The sequence below is a fragment of the Rhipicephalus sanguineus genome, chromosome 1 (genome assembly GCF_013339695.2).
Source record: "Rhipicephalus sanguineus isolate Rsan-2018 chromosome 1, BIME_Rsan_1.4, whole genome shotgun sequence".
Taxonomy (NCBI): domain Eukaryota; kingdom Metazoa; phylum Arthropoda; class Arachnida; order Ixodida; family Ixodidae; genus Rhipicephalus; species Rhipicephalus sanguineus.
In genome coordinates this window covers 65,406,130-65,425,104 of record NC_051176.1, presented here as the reverse complement: position 1 = coordinate 65,425,104, position 18,975 = coordinate 65,406,130, and the positions used below count along the sequence as shown (strand labels likewise).

Below are 18,975 nucleotides of genomic sequence, written 5' to 3'. Positions count from 1 at the left end.
ACTAAGAGGTTGAGATAGGATCGGTGTAACTTTGGCAAAATGAAATGCAGAGCTATTTTTTTATAAATATAGGTCTGCAGAGGCAAGACACCGTTAGTGGCTGGCACGTTTCCTATGCCTGACAAGAGCCCTTGATGGTGGGAATCATTGCCTCCTTCTGGCAACACCAAGCTGGGGAAGCAAGCATGCTTAGTCTCACATACTTAGGCTTTCATCAGATTAAATATGGATTTTTCTTACTTATAGCCTTACCACACTGTGAACGCTATAACCAGTCTTTATTGCTTGTTTTGCCTGTGAGGTAACACACATGCATAACTTCAGAATGCACGTGTGTAGTCCGCTGTGGCTGGAAGAAAGATATGTAATTAGTATTTTTACCCACTTGACACACTGGTATGAGTGTTCAAAATTTGCTTTGCAGTGCACTGCCTCCCACTAGTTTTACAAAGGTGTTCCAGTGCCTTATTTGTGTCCTCCACTGCTCTGCTTGTTTAAAGTCTATCTTTGTGTGTAAGCTAGCGTGTTGAAATGCAAGCACCTAACATGTGCATATATCTTGTAGTGCTCACAGAGGTAATTTCTGTGCTGCTGCATCTGCCATCAGTGCTACTACCAGTGCTATGTGCCAGGCACAGTAACGGTAGGAGGCCGCTACTATTGGCGGGTAGCGCAAAGTCTGTTTTCCTTCACCTTCTTTGAAAGGGCTGTTATGACTGCAATTCTTTGAGTGTAGCTTGTTTGCATGAGGCTTGTCTCTTTGCATGCACACTCCCTGCATGGGTTATCTGATAACCAAAGAGGCACTGTTGGCCCAGACCCCGTTTTATGTGGCCCAGCTGTCAAAACACCGCTCTGGCAACCATTGCTGGGACATGTGTCTTGTTGAGGTGCTTGGGGTTATCACTGAATTGCCGCACCTCGTGTGTGTGTGTGTCGTTGTGAACAGAGCCCGTCATTGGACCATACCCTCCTCCGGACAATTCTGACCTCGACGAATACGAAGGTAGGAAGACACATGCCCCATTACCTGTATAGTAGCATGTGGTGACAGCTATTTAAGAACTTGTCTTTTTTTTTCTTGTTTTATTTTTTTTCTTGTTTTGGTAATGCTGTTGCTTCGCAGCACCTCCTTGGCATTCTTTTTTCTTTGTTTATTTCATTTGATGGACGTCATAAAAGCGGAGACAGTGGCATTGAATATGAGACCTATACACCACCATGGAACATCTAATTCAATGGTTGCCAACATCCTTGGCAATTAGCTTTTGGTTGTGAGTGCCATTGGGAAGCAGGTTTCTACTGCATGCAGCAGGTAACAATAACAGTAGCAGACATCCCGTTTTTATTCTTTTGGCCAAACAAGCCTTAAATGTTGCATTTGAAAAGGCACGCAAGTATTGTCACCTCTATTTTTCCGCTTAATGAAATGTGCTTGAGCCCAAAGAGAATGTGTCTGCATTGTAGGTACAGCTTTCTTCATCACATTTTCATAGAAAGAGCAAACAAGGTCATGGATGTGTTTCTCTTGTCACAGTGGGAACATTCTGTTGTTGTTGATTAATAGACAAATGCCTTCAGGCAAAGATTTCACGGGGTATTATATGGTCCCATATGGCTGGAGGAACTTTAGGGCTATCCATGAACTGCACTCCACACAGGGCAGGTGTAGCGTTGGGGAGGGAGTAACAAGCAACCAGTCAAATCCTAACTCGATATGCTTGTGTGCATAGCTAAATGTTTAATCTCTGGAATACCGAAACAATTATTCTCCAGTGTTCGTCTGTATTTTGATTACATTGCACATTAGCTATACATTGACGGATGTTGCAGAAAGGCTTTTGACCAAGCTTCAAGTCTTACTTTTAGAGTGCAACATTTGGACGCCCATTCCTGCGTTTAGCGTTGATGTCTGTGTTACCAGCACTCAACACGAGGCAACCACACAGGAGCATGTCATGTATAAAAGGCGGCTGAGGAAGATGACTGCGGCTGAAGTATGAACCAATAAAGAGAGTGTGGAGTGCAGAGGAGGGGAAAAGGCAGCGATAGTAAAAAGAGCGTGAGGGGGAAAGGGGAGGAGGAGAGTGTGGCAAAAGTGTGAGGAGGAAAGCAGGGTGCTGCACGAGATGTACTCCGCAGCGGTGGCCTGCTACGAGGTGGTGCCATAGTAGCATGTGCCGTCACCCTGCCGCCAACGACATCATTACTAAGGCCTATGGCAGGTGCGTCCACTGATTCCATATATGGAACCAAAGCACTGCGCATCCGCCAAAGCCATTTGCAAAAAGGAAGTGCTGGCATGGGCTTAAGACGCACATCGCACGCGCTATTTCGCCTGCACCACTGCCACTAGACAATGCGCTACATGTGAGCAACATGTTACCGTGTTTACACTTTTTTTTAAAGATTGAGCGAGGCAACTGGGGCATTTTTTTTGTCTGCTGTTGCACTCAAATTTTGCATTGGAGGATACTGTAATTGTCAGTGTCTTTCTTTATTTAACTTGTCAAGATCTTTATTTAAGGCATGTGGGGTCTGAAAGAGAGCCGCTCTCTGAACATACAAACACAGCACACGCTGTCGTGCAAACGAACCAACACATGGACATTTATTAAAAGCTTTTACATAACGGTGAGCTCACCAGCTAAATCTAACAAACAACTGGAGTAACATGCCAAATGTCCTAATGCCAATACAATACACAAACAACATAACACACACAATCTACCACAAATGCGGCGTCGCCAACGTTCAACTCACTGCATGAGTCCGTGGGACCGAGCTGCGGAATCACCCTTACGGACCTCGCGCCAAAGGTGACCGTCCACGAACGCTGCCAACCCCAAAAGAGAATCGGCACCCCTCCTCGAGGCCCTGTGTAACCTCACTCCCGCCAGGCGGTGCCACTTCGGGACCACAGCTCCACCTTTCTTGGCGGCAACTAACTACGCTTACTACGATGCGCGGGCGCCATGAGGCAAAAACGATATTACAGGGGTTGATAGCACCCCCACAGGCAGAACCTATATATGTCAGATCTTGCCTTAATGAGTTCTCGTATTGGGCCATTTCCTAATGCACCTCCTATACTCTCGAGAAACTTTCTGTGGCATTGAAGTAGAGAGCTACAGGGCTGGAACTTCTGCATTATGCTGTTTTAACAAGTTGTCTGGCTGCTTTTCATAGCAGTTTTCGTTTGTTAAAGTGAATACTGTGTAAGCTTAGTTCACTCATGCAATGGTTCCATGTTTGCCTGAATAATGACGGCAAAAGCAAAAAAAAAAAGTTACGTTTAATCATCAGTAGAGTGCTTTGTCTTATTTTATTTCGCTGTTGTGAGTGAGATAAAATTTTTTTTTCCAGCTTAAGCTAATGACGAGGAAAATGTGGAGCTTTTTTCAAGAGTGCTACCACATGCGTGCGCTTTGCGTTGCTTTCCCTTCATTTATACAGAAAGTTCTCCTTGGTATAGTTGGATGCAGTGGAAATTTGTTGAGCGAAACTGAACGCACATTTGTCACCACCACAGTCTTGATTCCATAGAAAGACTGTATTCTATAAATTGGCAAATTAGGGAGTGCCCATTGCTAGCATCAGTAGTAAGTTGTGTTCTAGTAGTGCAAGCAGTATTATTGTGTCATATGCAAGGTAAAATGCCCTTTCAAGGCACACCTTCCTGAAGCACATGGGGAACTAGTGCACAGCGGGTATTGGGCATGGCACATGCAGGAACTGGCAAGCAATTCCTAGGAGACAACTGTAATTCATTTGTACCAAGAACATCTTTCAAGCACATGCTTTTAAAGGAGCATGTGCTTGAAAATTTCAGTTCATTTTGAATTGCATTGCTCATTGGTACTTGACCACCGTTAAGTGCAAAACGTTTGGGCGAAAGGACACGGACAGGCACACATATATGATATATATGTCTCGCCTTGAAATAAATTTTCATTTGGAACTTAGTGCCTGTCCGTACATTTTTGTACTTTTGTCCAAACATTTTGAGTTAACTTTGGTCAATTATGCAGTACCAACTAGCTCGAACTCATTGGTTGTTAACTATTGCTCATTCCGACAGTATTTTCCACTTGTGCTTAGCCCATTTGACATGTTGAGTGCATTACAGCACTAATTATTTTTAAAATATGTTGTTATGGAAGGAGAAAGCACAGAAGTGATATATGAGTGAATTGTTCGGGGAAACAGATTTACAAAAAGAGTGTTTCGCTTTTGCATTTCATGTCTGTTGCCAGCCGCAAATCTAATCTTTTATTGCAGTCTAAGGGAACCTCTTAATCTGTTGTAATTGAGACCTTGTTTCAATGATGTGTTTTACTGCAAAATGGTGACACTATGCAATTTGAGTGGTCACCGTGTATGTGTTTGTTCCTGATTTGTAACTGCACAGTGGTGTAATATGCTGTGCAGCTCAGCTTCACCGCTACCTGGAGTCGCAGGTAAACATTCACTACCAGACGCCTGTGCGCACAGAGGAGAAGGAGTACATTGATGAAGAAGAGCTTCGTCGGAGGCAAGAAGCTGCTGTGAGTGCTGACTGGTTGCCATTTTTAAACCGAAGGCTTAATGCCAGTTACTTCGAAATCACGTAAAGTTTCCAGAAGGGTTTTATTACACTTGGGATGTGATTGCAGTGTCTTTGTAGCAGCCTGCATAGAAAAAACGTTTTAAAAGATGTACTTTGTTACTGTTTTCTGGCAGTGTGGCTTTTCAAAGCCTGCCCTTGTCCAGTAGGTGAGCATTCTTGTGTGATCGTCATTCGTGCCTAAGGCTTGCCACATCATGCATGTCAAAGGGCCTTGAACATTATTATGTGTTTGGCTTACCAGGTCTTGCTTGACTCCACCTTTATTCCACAGCTCCTCGTTGCACGATTGGTCCTTGTCACCTACTTGTTTAAACAGCAGTGTAGCCTGCATAGTTGCAGAATACGGTGGTGTTTCTCCTTTACTGTCTCCATCTGAGTTTGTTATGGGACTGAACATAGTGACTTCAGCACCGTTATGGGACTGAACGTGGTTACTATTCATGACAGCATTAGTGAAAGTTTTGAGCACCTGTAATTTATGTGGCCCCTTATAGTTGTTAATTATGTTAAACTCAGAAGGCCTGATAATAGCTCAGTGTGCTTGATACTAACCAGCTTCGTACGTTCTGAATGTTGGGTTGAACATGTGGTTTGAGAAGCTCTGCAGAAATTCTGATTTGTGCATTATCATAACAGATGCGAAAGTTTTACGAGGATGAGTTCCACAAGAAGCAGCAGCGTCAGTCGGCAGAGCTGGAAATGAGGCGCCACAATGACAACCTGTTGTGAGTTGTATTTTCCCTTGCACACCGAGTTTACGAGTGCTCTATGATGTTGACTGTTAGACTGTTACCACCAGATGTCCAAAGCAGTTGCCATAGGTGGATTTAGAGGGGGTCAATAGGAGGAGACCACACCCCCATTACAACACACCTGACACAACTTGGGACTGAGTGCTAAAATTTGGGGCATGTAACTAGTAGTAACTGCATTTTCTCTCGACATCTGGTGGGGGGAAGGGGGTGGTCTGTTAACCCTTTGAGGGTCGAATTTTTTCGCGAAATCCAGTCCAAAAATGTGTAATTTTTTTATTGCTGAAATAAATTCTCCAGACAATTCTATTTAAGAAAAAAATTGTCTAAAAATTTTTTTCGTGACCGTAAAGTGACAAAAAAATCAGTTTTGTTGTTACATACACAGTATGGTTTATTTGTAGTAAAATCAAGCAGAATCCTAAAAAAAAGCTTCACATTTTTTTATGAATACAAATTTTGCATTGCATTAAACATAGCTCACAGACATGCAAAAATAAGCGCACCAGAGTACATTTCCGGTTGAAAACGTTCGTGCTCTAACACTAAAAATTTTTCAGCGTGTGATAGTCTTTGAAGCATGGCTCGCCGCGTACGCGTTTCAGATGTCGCTCCTGGATCGTCATCGGAGTCTGAACTCGTAAAAAAATCCTCGTCTGACGAACTGAAATCCAATGAATCAGATTCTGATTCGGCACTTGGGGAATAGTCCGCATCGGAAGAATCGTTGCTCAACTCACCGGCAGCAGCGCAACCAGCGCGCGCTTTCATAGCGTAAGCGAACTGCGTCAGTGAGCGCACGGAAGAAAACTATGGTTGTGCGCCCGTCCGGAAAGCAAAACGAGTGAAAAAGCTACAGTAATACTTCGTCTTATCGCCAACAAGACGTAGTTAGTTTTCCGAGACCCCAAAACAGGAAACGCAATCACGGCGGCGTCGTTTGTGTAATTTAGCGCCGCACGGAAACAGATGTAATCGCGCGCCGGGGAGCAATAAACGAGAGAGTAACAAGCGGTCACCCTTTGAGAGATTAGAAACCAATACAGCCATCAGCTTTGCGGGCGCGAGAAGCGCAAACCACCTGAAGGACGAAACCGAAACCAGCTGGACCGCGTGCGCACGTTCTGATGCGAGGCTACAAGCCGCCGCGCCTCTTTGGAAAGCAAAAAAAAAAAAAAGACGGAGAGACATTGGCGCATTAAAAAAATTACGCGTATTCCCGAAGCGTGGCAGCACATTCCAAGCAAGAGAAATGGGAGAAGGCGCGCTTTTGAAACCAACCGCGCCGCGGGCGCTCTCGGTTGCGCAAGCGATAGCCAGCGCGCGGCGCGCCATTTTGCGAAGCATAAAAAAAGCAACAACGGAGAGACATCGGCGCATGAAAAACATTGCACGTATTCCCGAAGCGTGGCAGCACATGCCAAGCAAGAGAAATGATCAAAAAAGGCGCGCACTTTAAACCAGCTGCCCCGCGAACGCGCTCGGATGGGCAAGCGATACGCGGCGCGCCGTTTTGGGAAGCGAAAAAAAAATACAACGGAGAGACATCGGCGCATGAAAAAAATTCCACATATTCCCGAAGTGTGGCAGCACAGGCCAAGCAAGAGAAATGATCGAAAAAGGCGCGCGTTTTAAAAATAAACGCTATGCCGTACATGTACGACGAAAACCCTTTGGTACCAGGAAGCTTCTGCCGTACATGTACGGCGAAAACCCTGAAGGGGTTAATGAGCTCAGAATATTTCATAAATTGCAACTTGTTCAATAGCAGCTGCATCTGCAGTGATATGACGTACTTGACCTGCATTTTATGTCAAAAAATGCAGGTGAAGGCAGCTATTGAAACTCAACTTTCAAAAGCTTGGCTTTCCTACAAGTGTGCATTTCACAAGCTACATTCTGATATGCAACATTTGACAGTGAAACTAGTTCCGATAGTTCTGCCCGACTTTTTGCTTTCCTGTAACAAAGCTTCTCAGTGATCGCAGTGGATCTTTTTGCCACAGGCCATCGCAAAAGTCTCCAATCCCACTCGACCGATACGAGAACTCTTTCGAGCCAACCGTGAGTCGAACATACCGACCATCTGAGCCGAAAACCCTGGCGAAGGTGTTATACAACTTTTTTGCCCAATCCCCCAAGTGAGTGGTCTTACGTTTTAAATTTGTGATGTTATTGTGTTGTGTGGTTTTTACCAATGCTAATAGTATTTTTTAGATTATGTGTACTAACATATTCTTCTGAAAATATATATTCTTCATTTATGTAATACATAAATAGTATTATGCAGTGTACCACGAAATTTATTGTCACATCCTCATGGTATTGGCAGTGCATCTCAACAAAAGCAGTAGTGTGTGTGTGTGTGTGTGTGTGTGTGTGTGTGTGTGTGTGTGTGTGTGTGTGTGTGTGTGTGTGTGTGTGTGTGTGTGTGTGTGTGTGTGACTGAGAGAGAGAGAGAGAGAAAGACGTAACAAGCCATGGCAGGAGAAGCTGACGAGGAAGAAGTGCTTGTGTAATAGAATAAAAATATGGCGTATGAGCCGTGGCACATCACTCATTCACAGTGTCGCACGCACGCGCGCACACACACACACACACACACACACACACACGCACACACCTTGTTTGCTATGGAGAGTAAGCTGACCAGCCTGTGATTTTTCAAGTCCTTGACGTCCCCTTCCTTATGGATTTAGATTACGTTGGCATCCTTCCAAGATTCTGATGCCCGCACCGTCCAGAGACACGTCGTATACAGGGTGACCAGTTTTTCTAGCACAGTTTGTCCACCGTCTTTCAACAGATTTGATGTTACCTGATCCTCACCAGCGGTTTTGCCTCTTTGCATTCCCTCCAAGGCTTTCTTTACTTCCCCTGTCTTTCCCCAGCTACTGTACAGATCTCTGTAGAACTCCTCAGCTATTTTAACTATTTTTGGTAATGAAGTTGCCTTCCTTGTCTCATAGTGAATATGTGGGGTTGTTTTTTTTTTCCTGTGCACAGTTTTCTCTTCACCCACCGCATTTAGGCTTGGTCCATTCTTTAGAGCATGTCCAATTCTCTCCATATTATACCTTCTTATGTCGGCTTCCTTACGCCTATTGATTAACTTCGAAAGCTCGGCCAGTTCTATTTCTCTGTTGGGTTTGAGCCTGTTATGCTTTGACATTTAATGAGGTTTTTCGTCTCCCGGGAGAGCTTGCCAGTGTCCTGTCTGACGACTGTACCTCCGACTTCTGTGGCACACTCTGTTATGATACTTGTCAGATTATCATTCATTTCGTCAACACTGAGGTCGGCTTCCTCGGTTAAAGCCGAGTATCTGTTCTAGAGCGAGATCCGGAATTCCTGTACTTTTCCTCTTAGCGCTAAATCATTGATTAGCTTCTTGTGTACCAGTTGATTTCATTCCTTCCTCAAGTCTAGGCGAATTCTAGACCCTACCATCCTATGGTAACTAACACCGTGCTTGGTCAAAGGTACGATTTATTACAAAGGTAATAGCTAATAAAATTTGGGCCACCTTAGAATGCAATCATCCAAAGGACCAAGCAGCATTTCATGCAGGCTGCTCGACAATAGACCATATTCGCACTATCAATAAGCTAATAGAGAAATGCGCGGAATAGAACCAGCCCCTGTATATAGCTTTCATAGATTATGAAAGGCATTTGATTCGGTCGAAATATTAGCAGTCATGCAAGCACTGCGGAATCAGGTCATGGACGAACCATGTACAGCATACTGGAAGAAATCTACAGTGGCTTCACAACCACCATAGTCCTCCATAAAGAAAGTGATTAAATTCCAATAAAGAAGTGTGTAAGGCAGGAAGACATGATCTCCCCAATGCTACTGACCACATGCTTACAGGAGGTTTTTGGGGCCTTAGATTGGGAAAAGTTAGGGATACGAGTTAATGGAGCACACCTTAGTAACCTGCGATTTGCTGATGACATAGCCTTGATGAGTAACACAGGAGACGAATTGGAAGTTATGATTACTAAATTGGACAAGGAAAGCAGAATGGTAGGTCTGAAAATTAATATGCAGAAAACTGAAGTAACGTTCAACAGTCTAAGAAGAGAACAACGCTTTACGATAGGCAGCGAGACACTGGAAGTGGTACAGGAATACGTCTACTTAGGACATGTAGTGACCACGGAGCTGAACCAGAGACTTAAGTAGCTAGAAGAATAAAAATGGGGTGGAGCGCCTTTGGCAGGTATTCTCAAATCATGAATAACAGTTTACCACTATCCCTCAAGAAATAAAGCATATAACAGCTGGATCTTACTGGTACTTACCTACTGGGCAGAAACCTGGAGGCTTACAAAAAGGGTTCAACTTAAATTGAGGACAACGCCGCGAGCCATGGAAAGAAAAATGATAGGTGTAACCTTAAGGGACAAAAAGAGAGCAGAGTTGGTTGGGTCAGGGAAGAAACAGATGTTAAGGAGACAGACAACCGCTCAGAACACGAATTGCACTAACCTCACTAATGGAAAGATTGTCTATTGTATTGGCTAGAATGAACCTTGTTTTTCTAAATAAACACGGATTTATATTTTTATTTCTTCACTAAAGTCTGGAAAAATGGCTCTTGGCACCCACACGGCAAAAAAGCGAAGATGCTTATGATACCCTTCACGTGACCTTTTACTGGTGTACGCGGTTAATTATCTCTATATTAGTGTTGAAATGCAGCACACTTCTTTTATTAGAATCTTTTCTAACTTAAAATGTGCAGCTACACCTACGTTTGTACTGTACAGAACAGTGGCGCCACCTTCGCTTGACGTATGATCCAATGCTCATGAGCAGCAGCATGAAAGTCCTTAATATCATCTGCCGACGAGTTGGAGAAGTACAAGGAGCGCCTGGCTCGTGAGACAGTAAAAGGACTTCACAGGACAACAAGCGTTCGGAAAACTTTTTCTACCTGCCTTTTATATTAAAGAACAGCTGAAAACGTCAAAATGAAGCTGGTTAACCATAGTTGCACTCATTCTTGTGAAAGTAGAATGTTGAGAGTAATGAATATTTTCCAAGGAAAACTATTGGCATCACTATCATTTCTCAGCATTGCTGAAGGAGGGACTGGAACTTTTTTAGTGGCTTCCCAGATCGAAAAATTCTGCCTGTAAAATGTCCACGCTCTTTTGTAATTAGCCGCTGCAGGTTGAACCACTACCGATGGGGAGCTTTTTGTTGTGCCGTAAGAAACTGGGTTGAGTAAAATAGGTTGTCGGTCCCTTTAAGGACATCTTAGTCAAAATCAAGAAGAAGAAATGGGCATGGGCAGGGCACGTAGCACATAGGCACGATAACTGCTGGTTGTTAAGAGTAACTGACAGGATTCCGAGAGAAGGCAAACACGCGAGGGGGAGAGACGAAGTTAGGTGGGCAGATGATATTAAGAAGATTGTGGGGATCGCGAGGCCGCAGCAAGCACAGGACCGGATTAATTGGTGAAACATGGGTGAGGCCGTTGCCCTGCAGTGGACGTATCAGGCTGATGATGAGGATGTATATATCAGCTTAATGGAGGAAGAAAATGCTTTACGTTGTTTTACAAGTAACCACATCATGCATGTCTTTTTCTGTCAGGTACTGTGATAATGATATGCATTTTTCATCTACAGCCATGTGTTCTAATGTGATATAGAGGGCAACCATTCCTTATTCCTTTCAGTATTTGTGCCGAAATTTTCTGAACACTCTTATTTCACCTGCTTCAAGGTCTTTGAATTCATACTCAAGGTAGCAGTTCACAATACACTTATACAGTAAGAATAATTACGAGACGGAAATTCTTAGGTTCTGTTTAATTTTATCCTACTCCATAGCTAGGTGTTTATTATACAGGGTTTGTAGCAGTCCTTAAATATCCTCTAGCACTTCGCTTCCATCAAAATGTGACAGCCACGGCCGGGATTGAAACCACATCTTTCGGGTCAGCAGCCGAGCACTATAACTACTGCAGTGGCTTATTCTTTTGTGTGAAGAGCCTGATTGATGGCTGCTCTGTGACTCTACGTTTTGTTTCCTTGTTTACATTACACTAGCATTTTTTATTTGCACACTAATTAGAATATGCACCAAAAAGTAAGACTGTACTGCTCCAAATGATCCCAAACTGTTTTGTCTGCTCCAAGCCTGCTTCAAAACACAGCTCCTTATGCTCCAAGCCTGCTTCAAATCTACTCCAAATCAGCTTTTTTTCCTGAATTGATCCAAATTCTAAACTGACTCGACTGCCACTGGGCTATTTTTGGTACCTTATATCCATTTAATCTGTTGCCATCATGAATCATCATCGAGCCATTCTGGCTTCTGTAACTCAGCAGTGCCAATGCCTGCTTGTTACTCCACTGAGGCATTTCAAGGTAAATTAGTTTTATTACTTTTGTGTGTGGAGATGCCTTTGAGGGCCACATCTGCACTCCAACTTTTCAAACTCATAATGTTAGCACTTCTTCGGGCACATGTATAGCCCTGCATTCTATAGCATGCTCTTTTGGATCTGTAACAGAACACAACATTATGTTTGCATTACTATGAAGTGTCCTACTATGGGGAGCTTCACTATCAGATTGTGGAAGGGTTTGGCTCATAAAAGCCCAAATATGTGTATTTACCATTGTGTGTTTGCCTTGCAGATATGTTAAGAGAACCACATGGCATATCTAGTGGGCGGAGGGGAAAGCCACCTATTTACTACTGTACTGTGCAGCCAGATTGTTTGCAGTTTGAATCACCTCCAAAGCTTGACGAATGCAATTATTGTCTCCATTTTTTTCTTCTCACCTTACCTTCATTCTAATGCTTTTCTTCTGGTGTCACAGTACCCTGGCTTGCACAGCTCAAGCATTAGTGTGGGAGCCAATGCTCTGGCTAGCTGCCATTGTTCTGCACTGTTAAAGAGAAAGTACCATATGTTCCATTACTGTTTGTAACATGTGCATTCTTAATGTGCCAGGACTGTCCTCGTGGTGAGACTGGTAGACTAACTCCCAAGTGGCCAGCTTAATCGGCACTCTTGCTTTGCAAATCCTCCCATCAGCGCCTCCTCTATTTTTCTGTGCCTGGGTGAAGGAGCGAGGACTTGGGATGACGCTCGACGGCCCGAGGAGAGCATTCGCCCAGGCACTGAAAAAGAGAGGAGGCACTGCCTCCCATATGTCCCAGGCGCTCTTTGAGAATGTTGGACCCAGTTCATTCATTAGCGCTGCGTACTTTGCTTGGCCTTACTTTGACCATGTTGTCTGTGAACCCTCCTGTTGCTGTCAAGACATTTTTTGGCTTCAGGCATTTGTGTGCACTGCATTGATGGATTGGTTAAAGTGTGCCTTCTCCTCTTTGGTGACCATGTGTTGGCAGGGAGATCAACCTGCGCAAAGGTGACCTTGTCTACATCCGGCGCAAAGTGGATGCCAACTGGTACGAAGGGGAGCACCACGGCCTCGTTGGCATCTTCCCCGTCAGTTACGTCGAGGTGAGCAGCTACTGGAGAGGAGCAGCATCTCCACAGTGTGGCCCTATGTGTTTACATTTTCATTCAGTGTTACCAGCAGGAAAATTAATATGAGGCTAATTCTGGTTGGGTATTCTCTCTATGCCCCTCTCAGTGTTTTTAATTTTTAGGCAGAGTTGGGGAATAGTGGATGGGCTAGTGGAGGATTATGAAATTTCGTTGTACAAGTGAGAAATTCACCCAGCGCACTGAGTTAATGGTACAAGCCGGCTATAGAAAAATTCAAGTTATTGTCATTTATCTGGGCCCATTGTGTGGCAAAAAATGTAGAGTGAAGTTTTCGTATTGAGTCTTTTCTCGCTTCGGAATCGCCATGAGCTCGCTTTTCAGCAATCCACAATTAACTAGCATTGAGCAGACGCTGACAAAGTCTGTGACACTGTTTTAATTGGCACATACCTAAATTGTAAGCTGGGGTTTCATGCAATTTTCGTTTTTGTATCTCTTGTGGCTTGCCAAGCCTCTCTCTTCCCGTCATCAGACTTGCTTCCATGAGTGTATGCCGAACTGGTGTATATTTCTCTATATTCGTTCAAGATATTGAAGCTCATTTAAAATTGTTTGCTCATACCTATGTTTACAGATGTAGGCATTTTTCTCTGCATAAATACTAGTTTTCAGGTGCCGTTTACTCTACTGCACTTGCCTTAAGCTACTCAATAAAGTGCATTGCTTGAATGGTCACATGACATGCTTTTGTTTGGGGGTAAGTTTTTGACAGTATGTAATTTTGTGCTGGCTACTGCATATGAAGTCTTGTTGGAGTGGTTCAGTGGCATTGGTGTTTTGTTGGTAAGCACAAGGCCTCAACTTCAATTCCCTGCCACGGTGGCCACATTTCCATGGGGCCAAAATGCAATAACACCATCTGCTTGAATTTAAGTGCACATTAAAGAGCTCCGGGTGATGTAAATTAATCTGGACTTTCTTGCTATTACACGCCTCATAGTCATATTGTGGTTTTTATACATAAAACCCCAGTTATAGAACTGTACATGCAGGTAGCCCAATAAATAATGGGATTGAAGGGGTTGTGTTGTCTCCCATATTTTTAGAACCTCAGTGAAGAGGTCAACATTGTTTGAGTTGCCAAAACAAACTGCTGGGACCACAGCTCCTGTCTCAGTTGTATACAAAATTTTGCATCGGGTTGTGCTTATAATTATCTTTACTGCAGTCATCACAACCACAGGCATTGCACAGTATGTGACACTTCTGATTAAAGAAAGGTTGTTCAATATTCATGGCCATATCTCTAGAATTTTCTTGCAAATGAACTTGCAAGCTTTCAAAGTGATTTTCACCATACGGAAGGACTCATACTAGGCTTGTGCGAATATTCGAGTAGTTCGAATATTTGAACAAATATTACAGTATTCAAATTCGCTTTGAAATGAATTTAAATTATTCTAAATTTTGAAGTATTCAAAATGAACGAATAGACGTACATAAACCGTCGCATGTAAACCCCCCCCCCCCCCTTCCCTTGTAAAGGTGGTTTCACTGCTGTGCAGGGGGCTGTACCATGAATACAACTTTCCAGGGGAAATCCGCATTGCCGCAAAGCCCCATTTCAAGGTTAAATGATCAAAGTACCCTCACATCGATTCATCATTTTTTAAGTTTAAAAGCTCGTTATACTGGCTTATATGCTCTAAGTATAGTAAATTTTAAAACGTAACATATTTTACAGGTTATCACTTGCATTCTACCGAAAGTCAAATCCTACTACTATTCAAAGTTGCTTCCACTTCTGAACTGAAAAAAACGGCATTTGCACATGCTTTCTTTCAATTTTTTAAAATATTGTGCAGGTTGTTGAGTCATGACAGATATGCTCATTTTTCTTTATAATATGTGATATATACTATTCAAATTCGATTATAAATTATTCGACCAAATCACTGTTCTCTTCGAACCTAAAATTTACTACTCACACAAGCCTAACTTATACCTATGCAGTAGTACTTCAATGTGCACCACCTAAATAAATTGTTGCAACCTCACAGCTTAGATTTGATTGAATGGCTCTTTCATAGCATAATTAGTTTGATGTAACTAATTTTGTCAAGGCAATATCTTGGTGCTGTGATGAGTTATATCTTAGCACTGTGGGAAAGAGGTGGTGATGTTGGCTAAAATTCGCCAGATTATAGTTCTGACTTTTAATGTCAAAATGTCCATTTAGTTTGTTTGCTTTCTTCGTGCCTTGCAGGTGATCCCCGCTGAAAGTGCACACTTGCAGCCAAAGCGTGCTTTGGAAGGCTTGGCTCGTGCCAAGTTCAATTTCTCGGCCCAAACGCCCGCCGAGCTGTCTCTCTTCAGGGTGCGTGTTGTACATAGTTTGCATCTCTTCTTTTTAAACTCTGCATTTTTGATGTAGGACTCATAGTCTAGGCTTCATCTAAGCATTCCTTCAGCCTTGGCTTTGCACAATTCCATTTTTGTGCATCTTCTGGGAGACCTTTGGGAGTGCAGAAGTATCAGTATGGGGCTCTTTGTTGTCATGACATCATTAGTTATGCCTCCTTTTTTTTTTACATTTGACAGGGGGAAACAGTGGTGCTGGTGCGGCGAGTCGACTCCAACTGGTATGAGGGCCGCATGGGCACCAAGCGTGGTATCTGTCCTGCTGCATACCTCGAGGTCATATCAGAGCCACAAGAGATAGGTATGTCTGGCAAAGCCTTCTATGGGTAGCTTGCTCTTTATGTGATCGAAGCAGCTTTTCACAGTCCTGGTACTCCAACATGGCAGCTAGAATAGCATTGTCGGCCCAATTCCTTTATGCCAAGGTCATTGCTACCTTCTAACCTGCATCGACAAATGCACACAATTGCAGGGACTTTCACACTTTTGCTGCATACCGTAGACCAGGGTGACCACCTGTCCCATGACTCATGGGACTGTCCCGCATTGAGGGCTATTGTCCCGCAATCCGCAAGAGATATGAAAATATTAAAAAATGTCCCGCATTTCACCCTTTAGTATTAGTAGTCGGCAGCACCTTCAGTTCAGCTGCATCTGTCCCCCCTATTTGATGATGTGGCAGCTGCAAGCACTCCAAGTTTTTGAAAAATTCAGCTAGCCGCATGCTTCATGGCGGCGACGGATGCTTCTGGCGGCAGTTGCGTGCACCGTCCCACCGTTCCGCCATGTATTGGCGGCAAGTATGTTTTGAACTTCAACACAGATATGTATTTTAACTTCTGCTCTATTTGCTCTATTACAGCAGGGTGGTTAAGCCTTTTGTTATGCTGTGTGGTGACAATCAGAGAACTGTCATTACAGTGTAGACCGCTTATAACGTAAGTCACGGGAGTTGTAAAAATCCGCGCTATAAGCAGTACCGCGTTATAACCAAAGCATGCTTTTTTCGGCCTTTGCCTATGCCAAAAGAGCAACCCACCTTTCAAAAGCACTTTACTACACTTTTCACTCGTAGACACATTCAACACAATCACAACACAGCACGGAAACGAAGTTCTCAAGTCCGGCATCAACGGAAGAACGCCGTTATTTTCGTCTGGCGATGCTTGTGAACAGCGCTACGAACAATTTCGTCCTCTACAAAGCTTAAGCACTGAAGCGATTTCTCGCTCAAACTCTTCTTTGCGCAGTACGTTTTCACTTTTGCGAGGTATTCCAACGCGTCTTTGCACGAGAAATCTGGTTCTGGCGTCGGGTCGACCTCGTCTTCGCCGTCCGACTCGTCGTCCGTTGCAACCTCCGCACTACCGCGCACCGCTGCGACGATCGCGTCATCTGTGCTCGCTTCCTCGCAGACAGAAAGCTCCGACTCCCCGGCATCGACAAGTTCTTGGAAAGTGTCGGTGGCGGTTACAAAGTTGCTGTCAATGAGGCCGGACCACACGTCGTCAGTGTTGAGGGTCTCATTGGCGAGCGAAGTGTCGCTCTGCTCATCATCTTCCAGAGTCTCTGCATTGCGCACGAAGCCTGCCCTCTTGAAACACTTGCTTAAGGTATCGGCCTTTACCTGCCACCATGAAGCGACCATCATGTCAATTGCGCCCCTTAAGTTCACTTTAAGAGGCTGCTGCTGCTGCATGCTCAGCAAAACTCTCTCGCAAATGCGCTTTTTGTACAGAGCCTTTACGGTTGCGATGACACCCTGGTCGAGAGGTTGACTTTTTGCTGTCGTGTTGGCAGGCAAAAACTTTAGGTTGACGGCGCTCAATTTCGGCTTGACGTTGTGGGCCGTGCAGTTGTCGAGGATAAGTATGACCCGTCGCTTCTCTGCCACCATATCCTCATCAAACTTGCAAAGCCAGCTGGTGAACAAATCCTGCGTCATCCACGCCTTTTTATTGGCTTTGTAGGTCACTGGCAGGCACTCTCGCTTTTTAAAGCAACGTGGCCTTGCCGATTTACCTATGACAAAGAGGCGGCGCTTGTCGCTCCCGTCCAAATTAGCGCAAAACAATACAGTTATGCGCTCCTTTGAGACCTTGCGGCCGGAGCAGGCCTCGCCTTTCAGCGCAAGCGTGCGGTTGGGCAAAAGGTTATAAAATAAGCCAGCTTCATCGGCATTATAAATGTCCCTGTCAGTATAGGTGGACAGCATACTCTTCAAGTTTAAGCGAAGCCAGACTTCGATAGACTCGTCGTCGACATCGCCGCTTTCTCCTCACACCACTTTGCAGCTGATGCCATGGCGATCTTTGAAACGCTGGATCCACCCGTTAAGTGGATTGAAGTCGTTGTGGCCTAAGAGAGCTCTGAGAGACTTGGCCTTTTGTTGGAGCATGGGGCCACTTACTGGGATGCTCTGAGCCCTAACTTCGCGGAACCACCTGAACAGCGCTGCGTCCACGTCTTCATATTTCGACGTACGTATTCTCTTCCGTGACAGGGAAGACGAATCTTGCTGCAGTTGCTGCTGCAGTTTGTCCTTGTTCTTGTAGATGGTCGACACGGTCGTGTCGGAAATGCCGTATTTCGCCGCCACCGACGCCTTCTTCAGCCCACTCTCGATGTCCCTAATAATGCATTCCTTAGTCTCCAGCGATAAGGCACGGCGTTTTTTCACGCCGCTTGAAGACGCCGCCGACGCCATGGCGACAGGAGCTTGACAACACACGTGCTCTGGGCTCTCAGACGCCAACTACGACACGGCGAAGCGCACACAACAAATGCAAAGAGGCAAAAGAAGGAGGTTGAAGAAAAAAAAGTAAAAAAGTACGCCACCGCTTCTGTCCCGCACTCCGCGCAGCGCTCACCCGGATTGGACGCTGCCACGGTGACGAAAACATGCTCCCTCCTTCCAAGGTCTCCCCGTCTCCCTCACTACTGTACCCTCTCTTCTCCTCCGCAATGCTTGCCTTTTCGCGGCCGTCTCCACGTGCGCACCTGCGCGCTCCCGCCTGCTCCCGCTCCCCCTCCCAACGTGCCGGCGCGCCGGGAACGCCACCGGCAAACCGTGCTCCGTTCACCGATTTTATGGTCGCGCACCTAAAAAGTCCGCGCTATAACCGGTATTCTCCTTCGCGCGCCTACGCATTAAACGGTCGGCCTATACATTGAGTTCTATGGGCGCCATATCGGTGGTCAAAAAAACCCACGTTATAACCGGTCCCGCGCTAAAAGCGGTTACGTTATAAGTGGTCTGCACTGTATCACGAACCGGCACACGCTCTCTTCGTCGTCGTCTTCATCTCCTGCTTCACTCCCAGAACACGTGCGCCGATTTGTCTGGCGTGGAATGCAATAACTCTGATGATGGGAGAGGGAACGAATTCAGAGAGATAATAAGAAAGAGAGAAATATATAGGAAGAAAGAGAGGATTGAATGCGAGAGAATGAGTACAGAGAGAGAGAGACAGAAACAGAGAGGAAGAAAGGGAGAAAGAGAGAGCATGTAGAGTATAGCAAGTGGTGGGAAAGGGAAGGGAGGGTGAGGAGGAGGGAAAGGAGGGCAACGCCACCAGCCCCGCTGCTTCCTCAGTCTTCGTACCACTAGTGCATAGATAATTGTCCCACCAGTTTTTTTTTCCCTGTTTCAGAGATGACAAAATATTGCGGGGGAAAATTGCTCGCCAAAAGTTAAAACATAA

At 44.7% G+C, this 18,975-nt stretch overlaps 2 protein-coding genes across 3 annotated transcripts in view; one reads left to right on the top strand and one right to left on the bottom strand.

The window, feature by feature from the left end:
• The window catches only part of LOC119392405 (sorbin and SH3 domain-containing protein 2-like), a 231,434-nt gene that overhangs the window by 194,775 nt on the left and 17,684 nt on the right, over positions 1–18,975 (top strand). Inside the window, exons 19-24 of one of the 2 annotated variants that reach the window (XM_049414575.1) lie at positions 4,432–4,547; positions 5,246–5,334; positions 7,368–7,502; positions 12,748–12,862; positions 15,117–15,227; positions 15,452–15,572. In XM_049414575.1, the coding sequence (XP_049270532.1) occupies positions 4,432–4,547; positions 5,246–5,334; positions 7,368–7,502; positions 12,748–12,862; positions 15,117–15,227; positions 15,452–15,572 (687 nt within the window). The remainder of the gene's footprint in view (positions 1–4,431; positions 4,548–5,245; positions 5,335–7,367; positions 7,503–12,747; positions 12,863–15,116; positions 15,228–15,451; positions 15,573–18,975) is intronic. The other variant, XM_049414573.1, reaches the window with a different exon arrangement.
• LOC125758034 (tigger transposable element-derived protein 6-like) lies at positions 16,180–17,888 on the bottom strand. Its single transcript, XM_049414583.1, has 2 exons — positions 16,656–17,888; positions 16,180–16,610 (listed from the first exon to the last, which is right to left on the bottom strand). The coding sequence occupies exons 1-2, from the start codon at positions 17,484–17,486 to the stop codon at positions 16,401–16,403; spliced, it is 1,041 nt and encodes a 346-aa protein (XP_049270540.1). The 5' UTR covers positions 17,487–17,888; the 3' UTR covers positions 16,180–16,400.

Coding starts and splice junctions, on each gene's coding strand:
- LOC125758034 (XM_049414583.1), bottom strand. CDS start 17,486: ATGCTGTCCACCTATACTGACAGGGACATTTATAATGCCGATGAAGCT. Junction 16,611..16,655: donor CGAGCACAGATGACGCGATC/GTCGCAGCGGTG, acceptor ACGGACGACGAG/TCGGACGGCGAAGACGAGGT.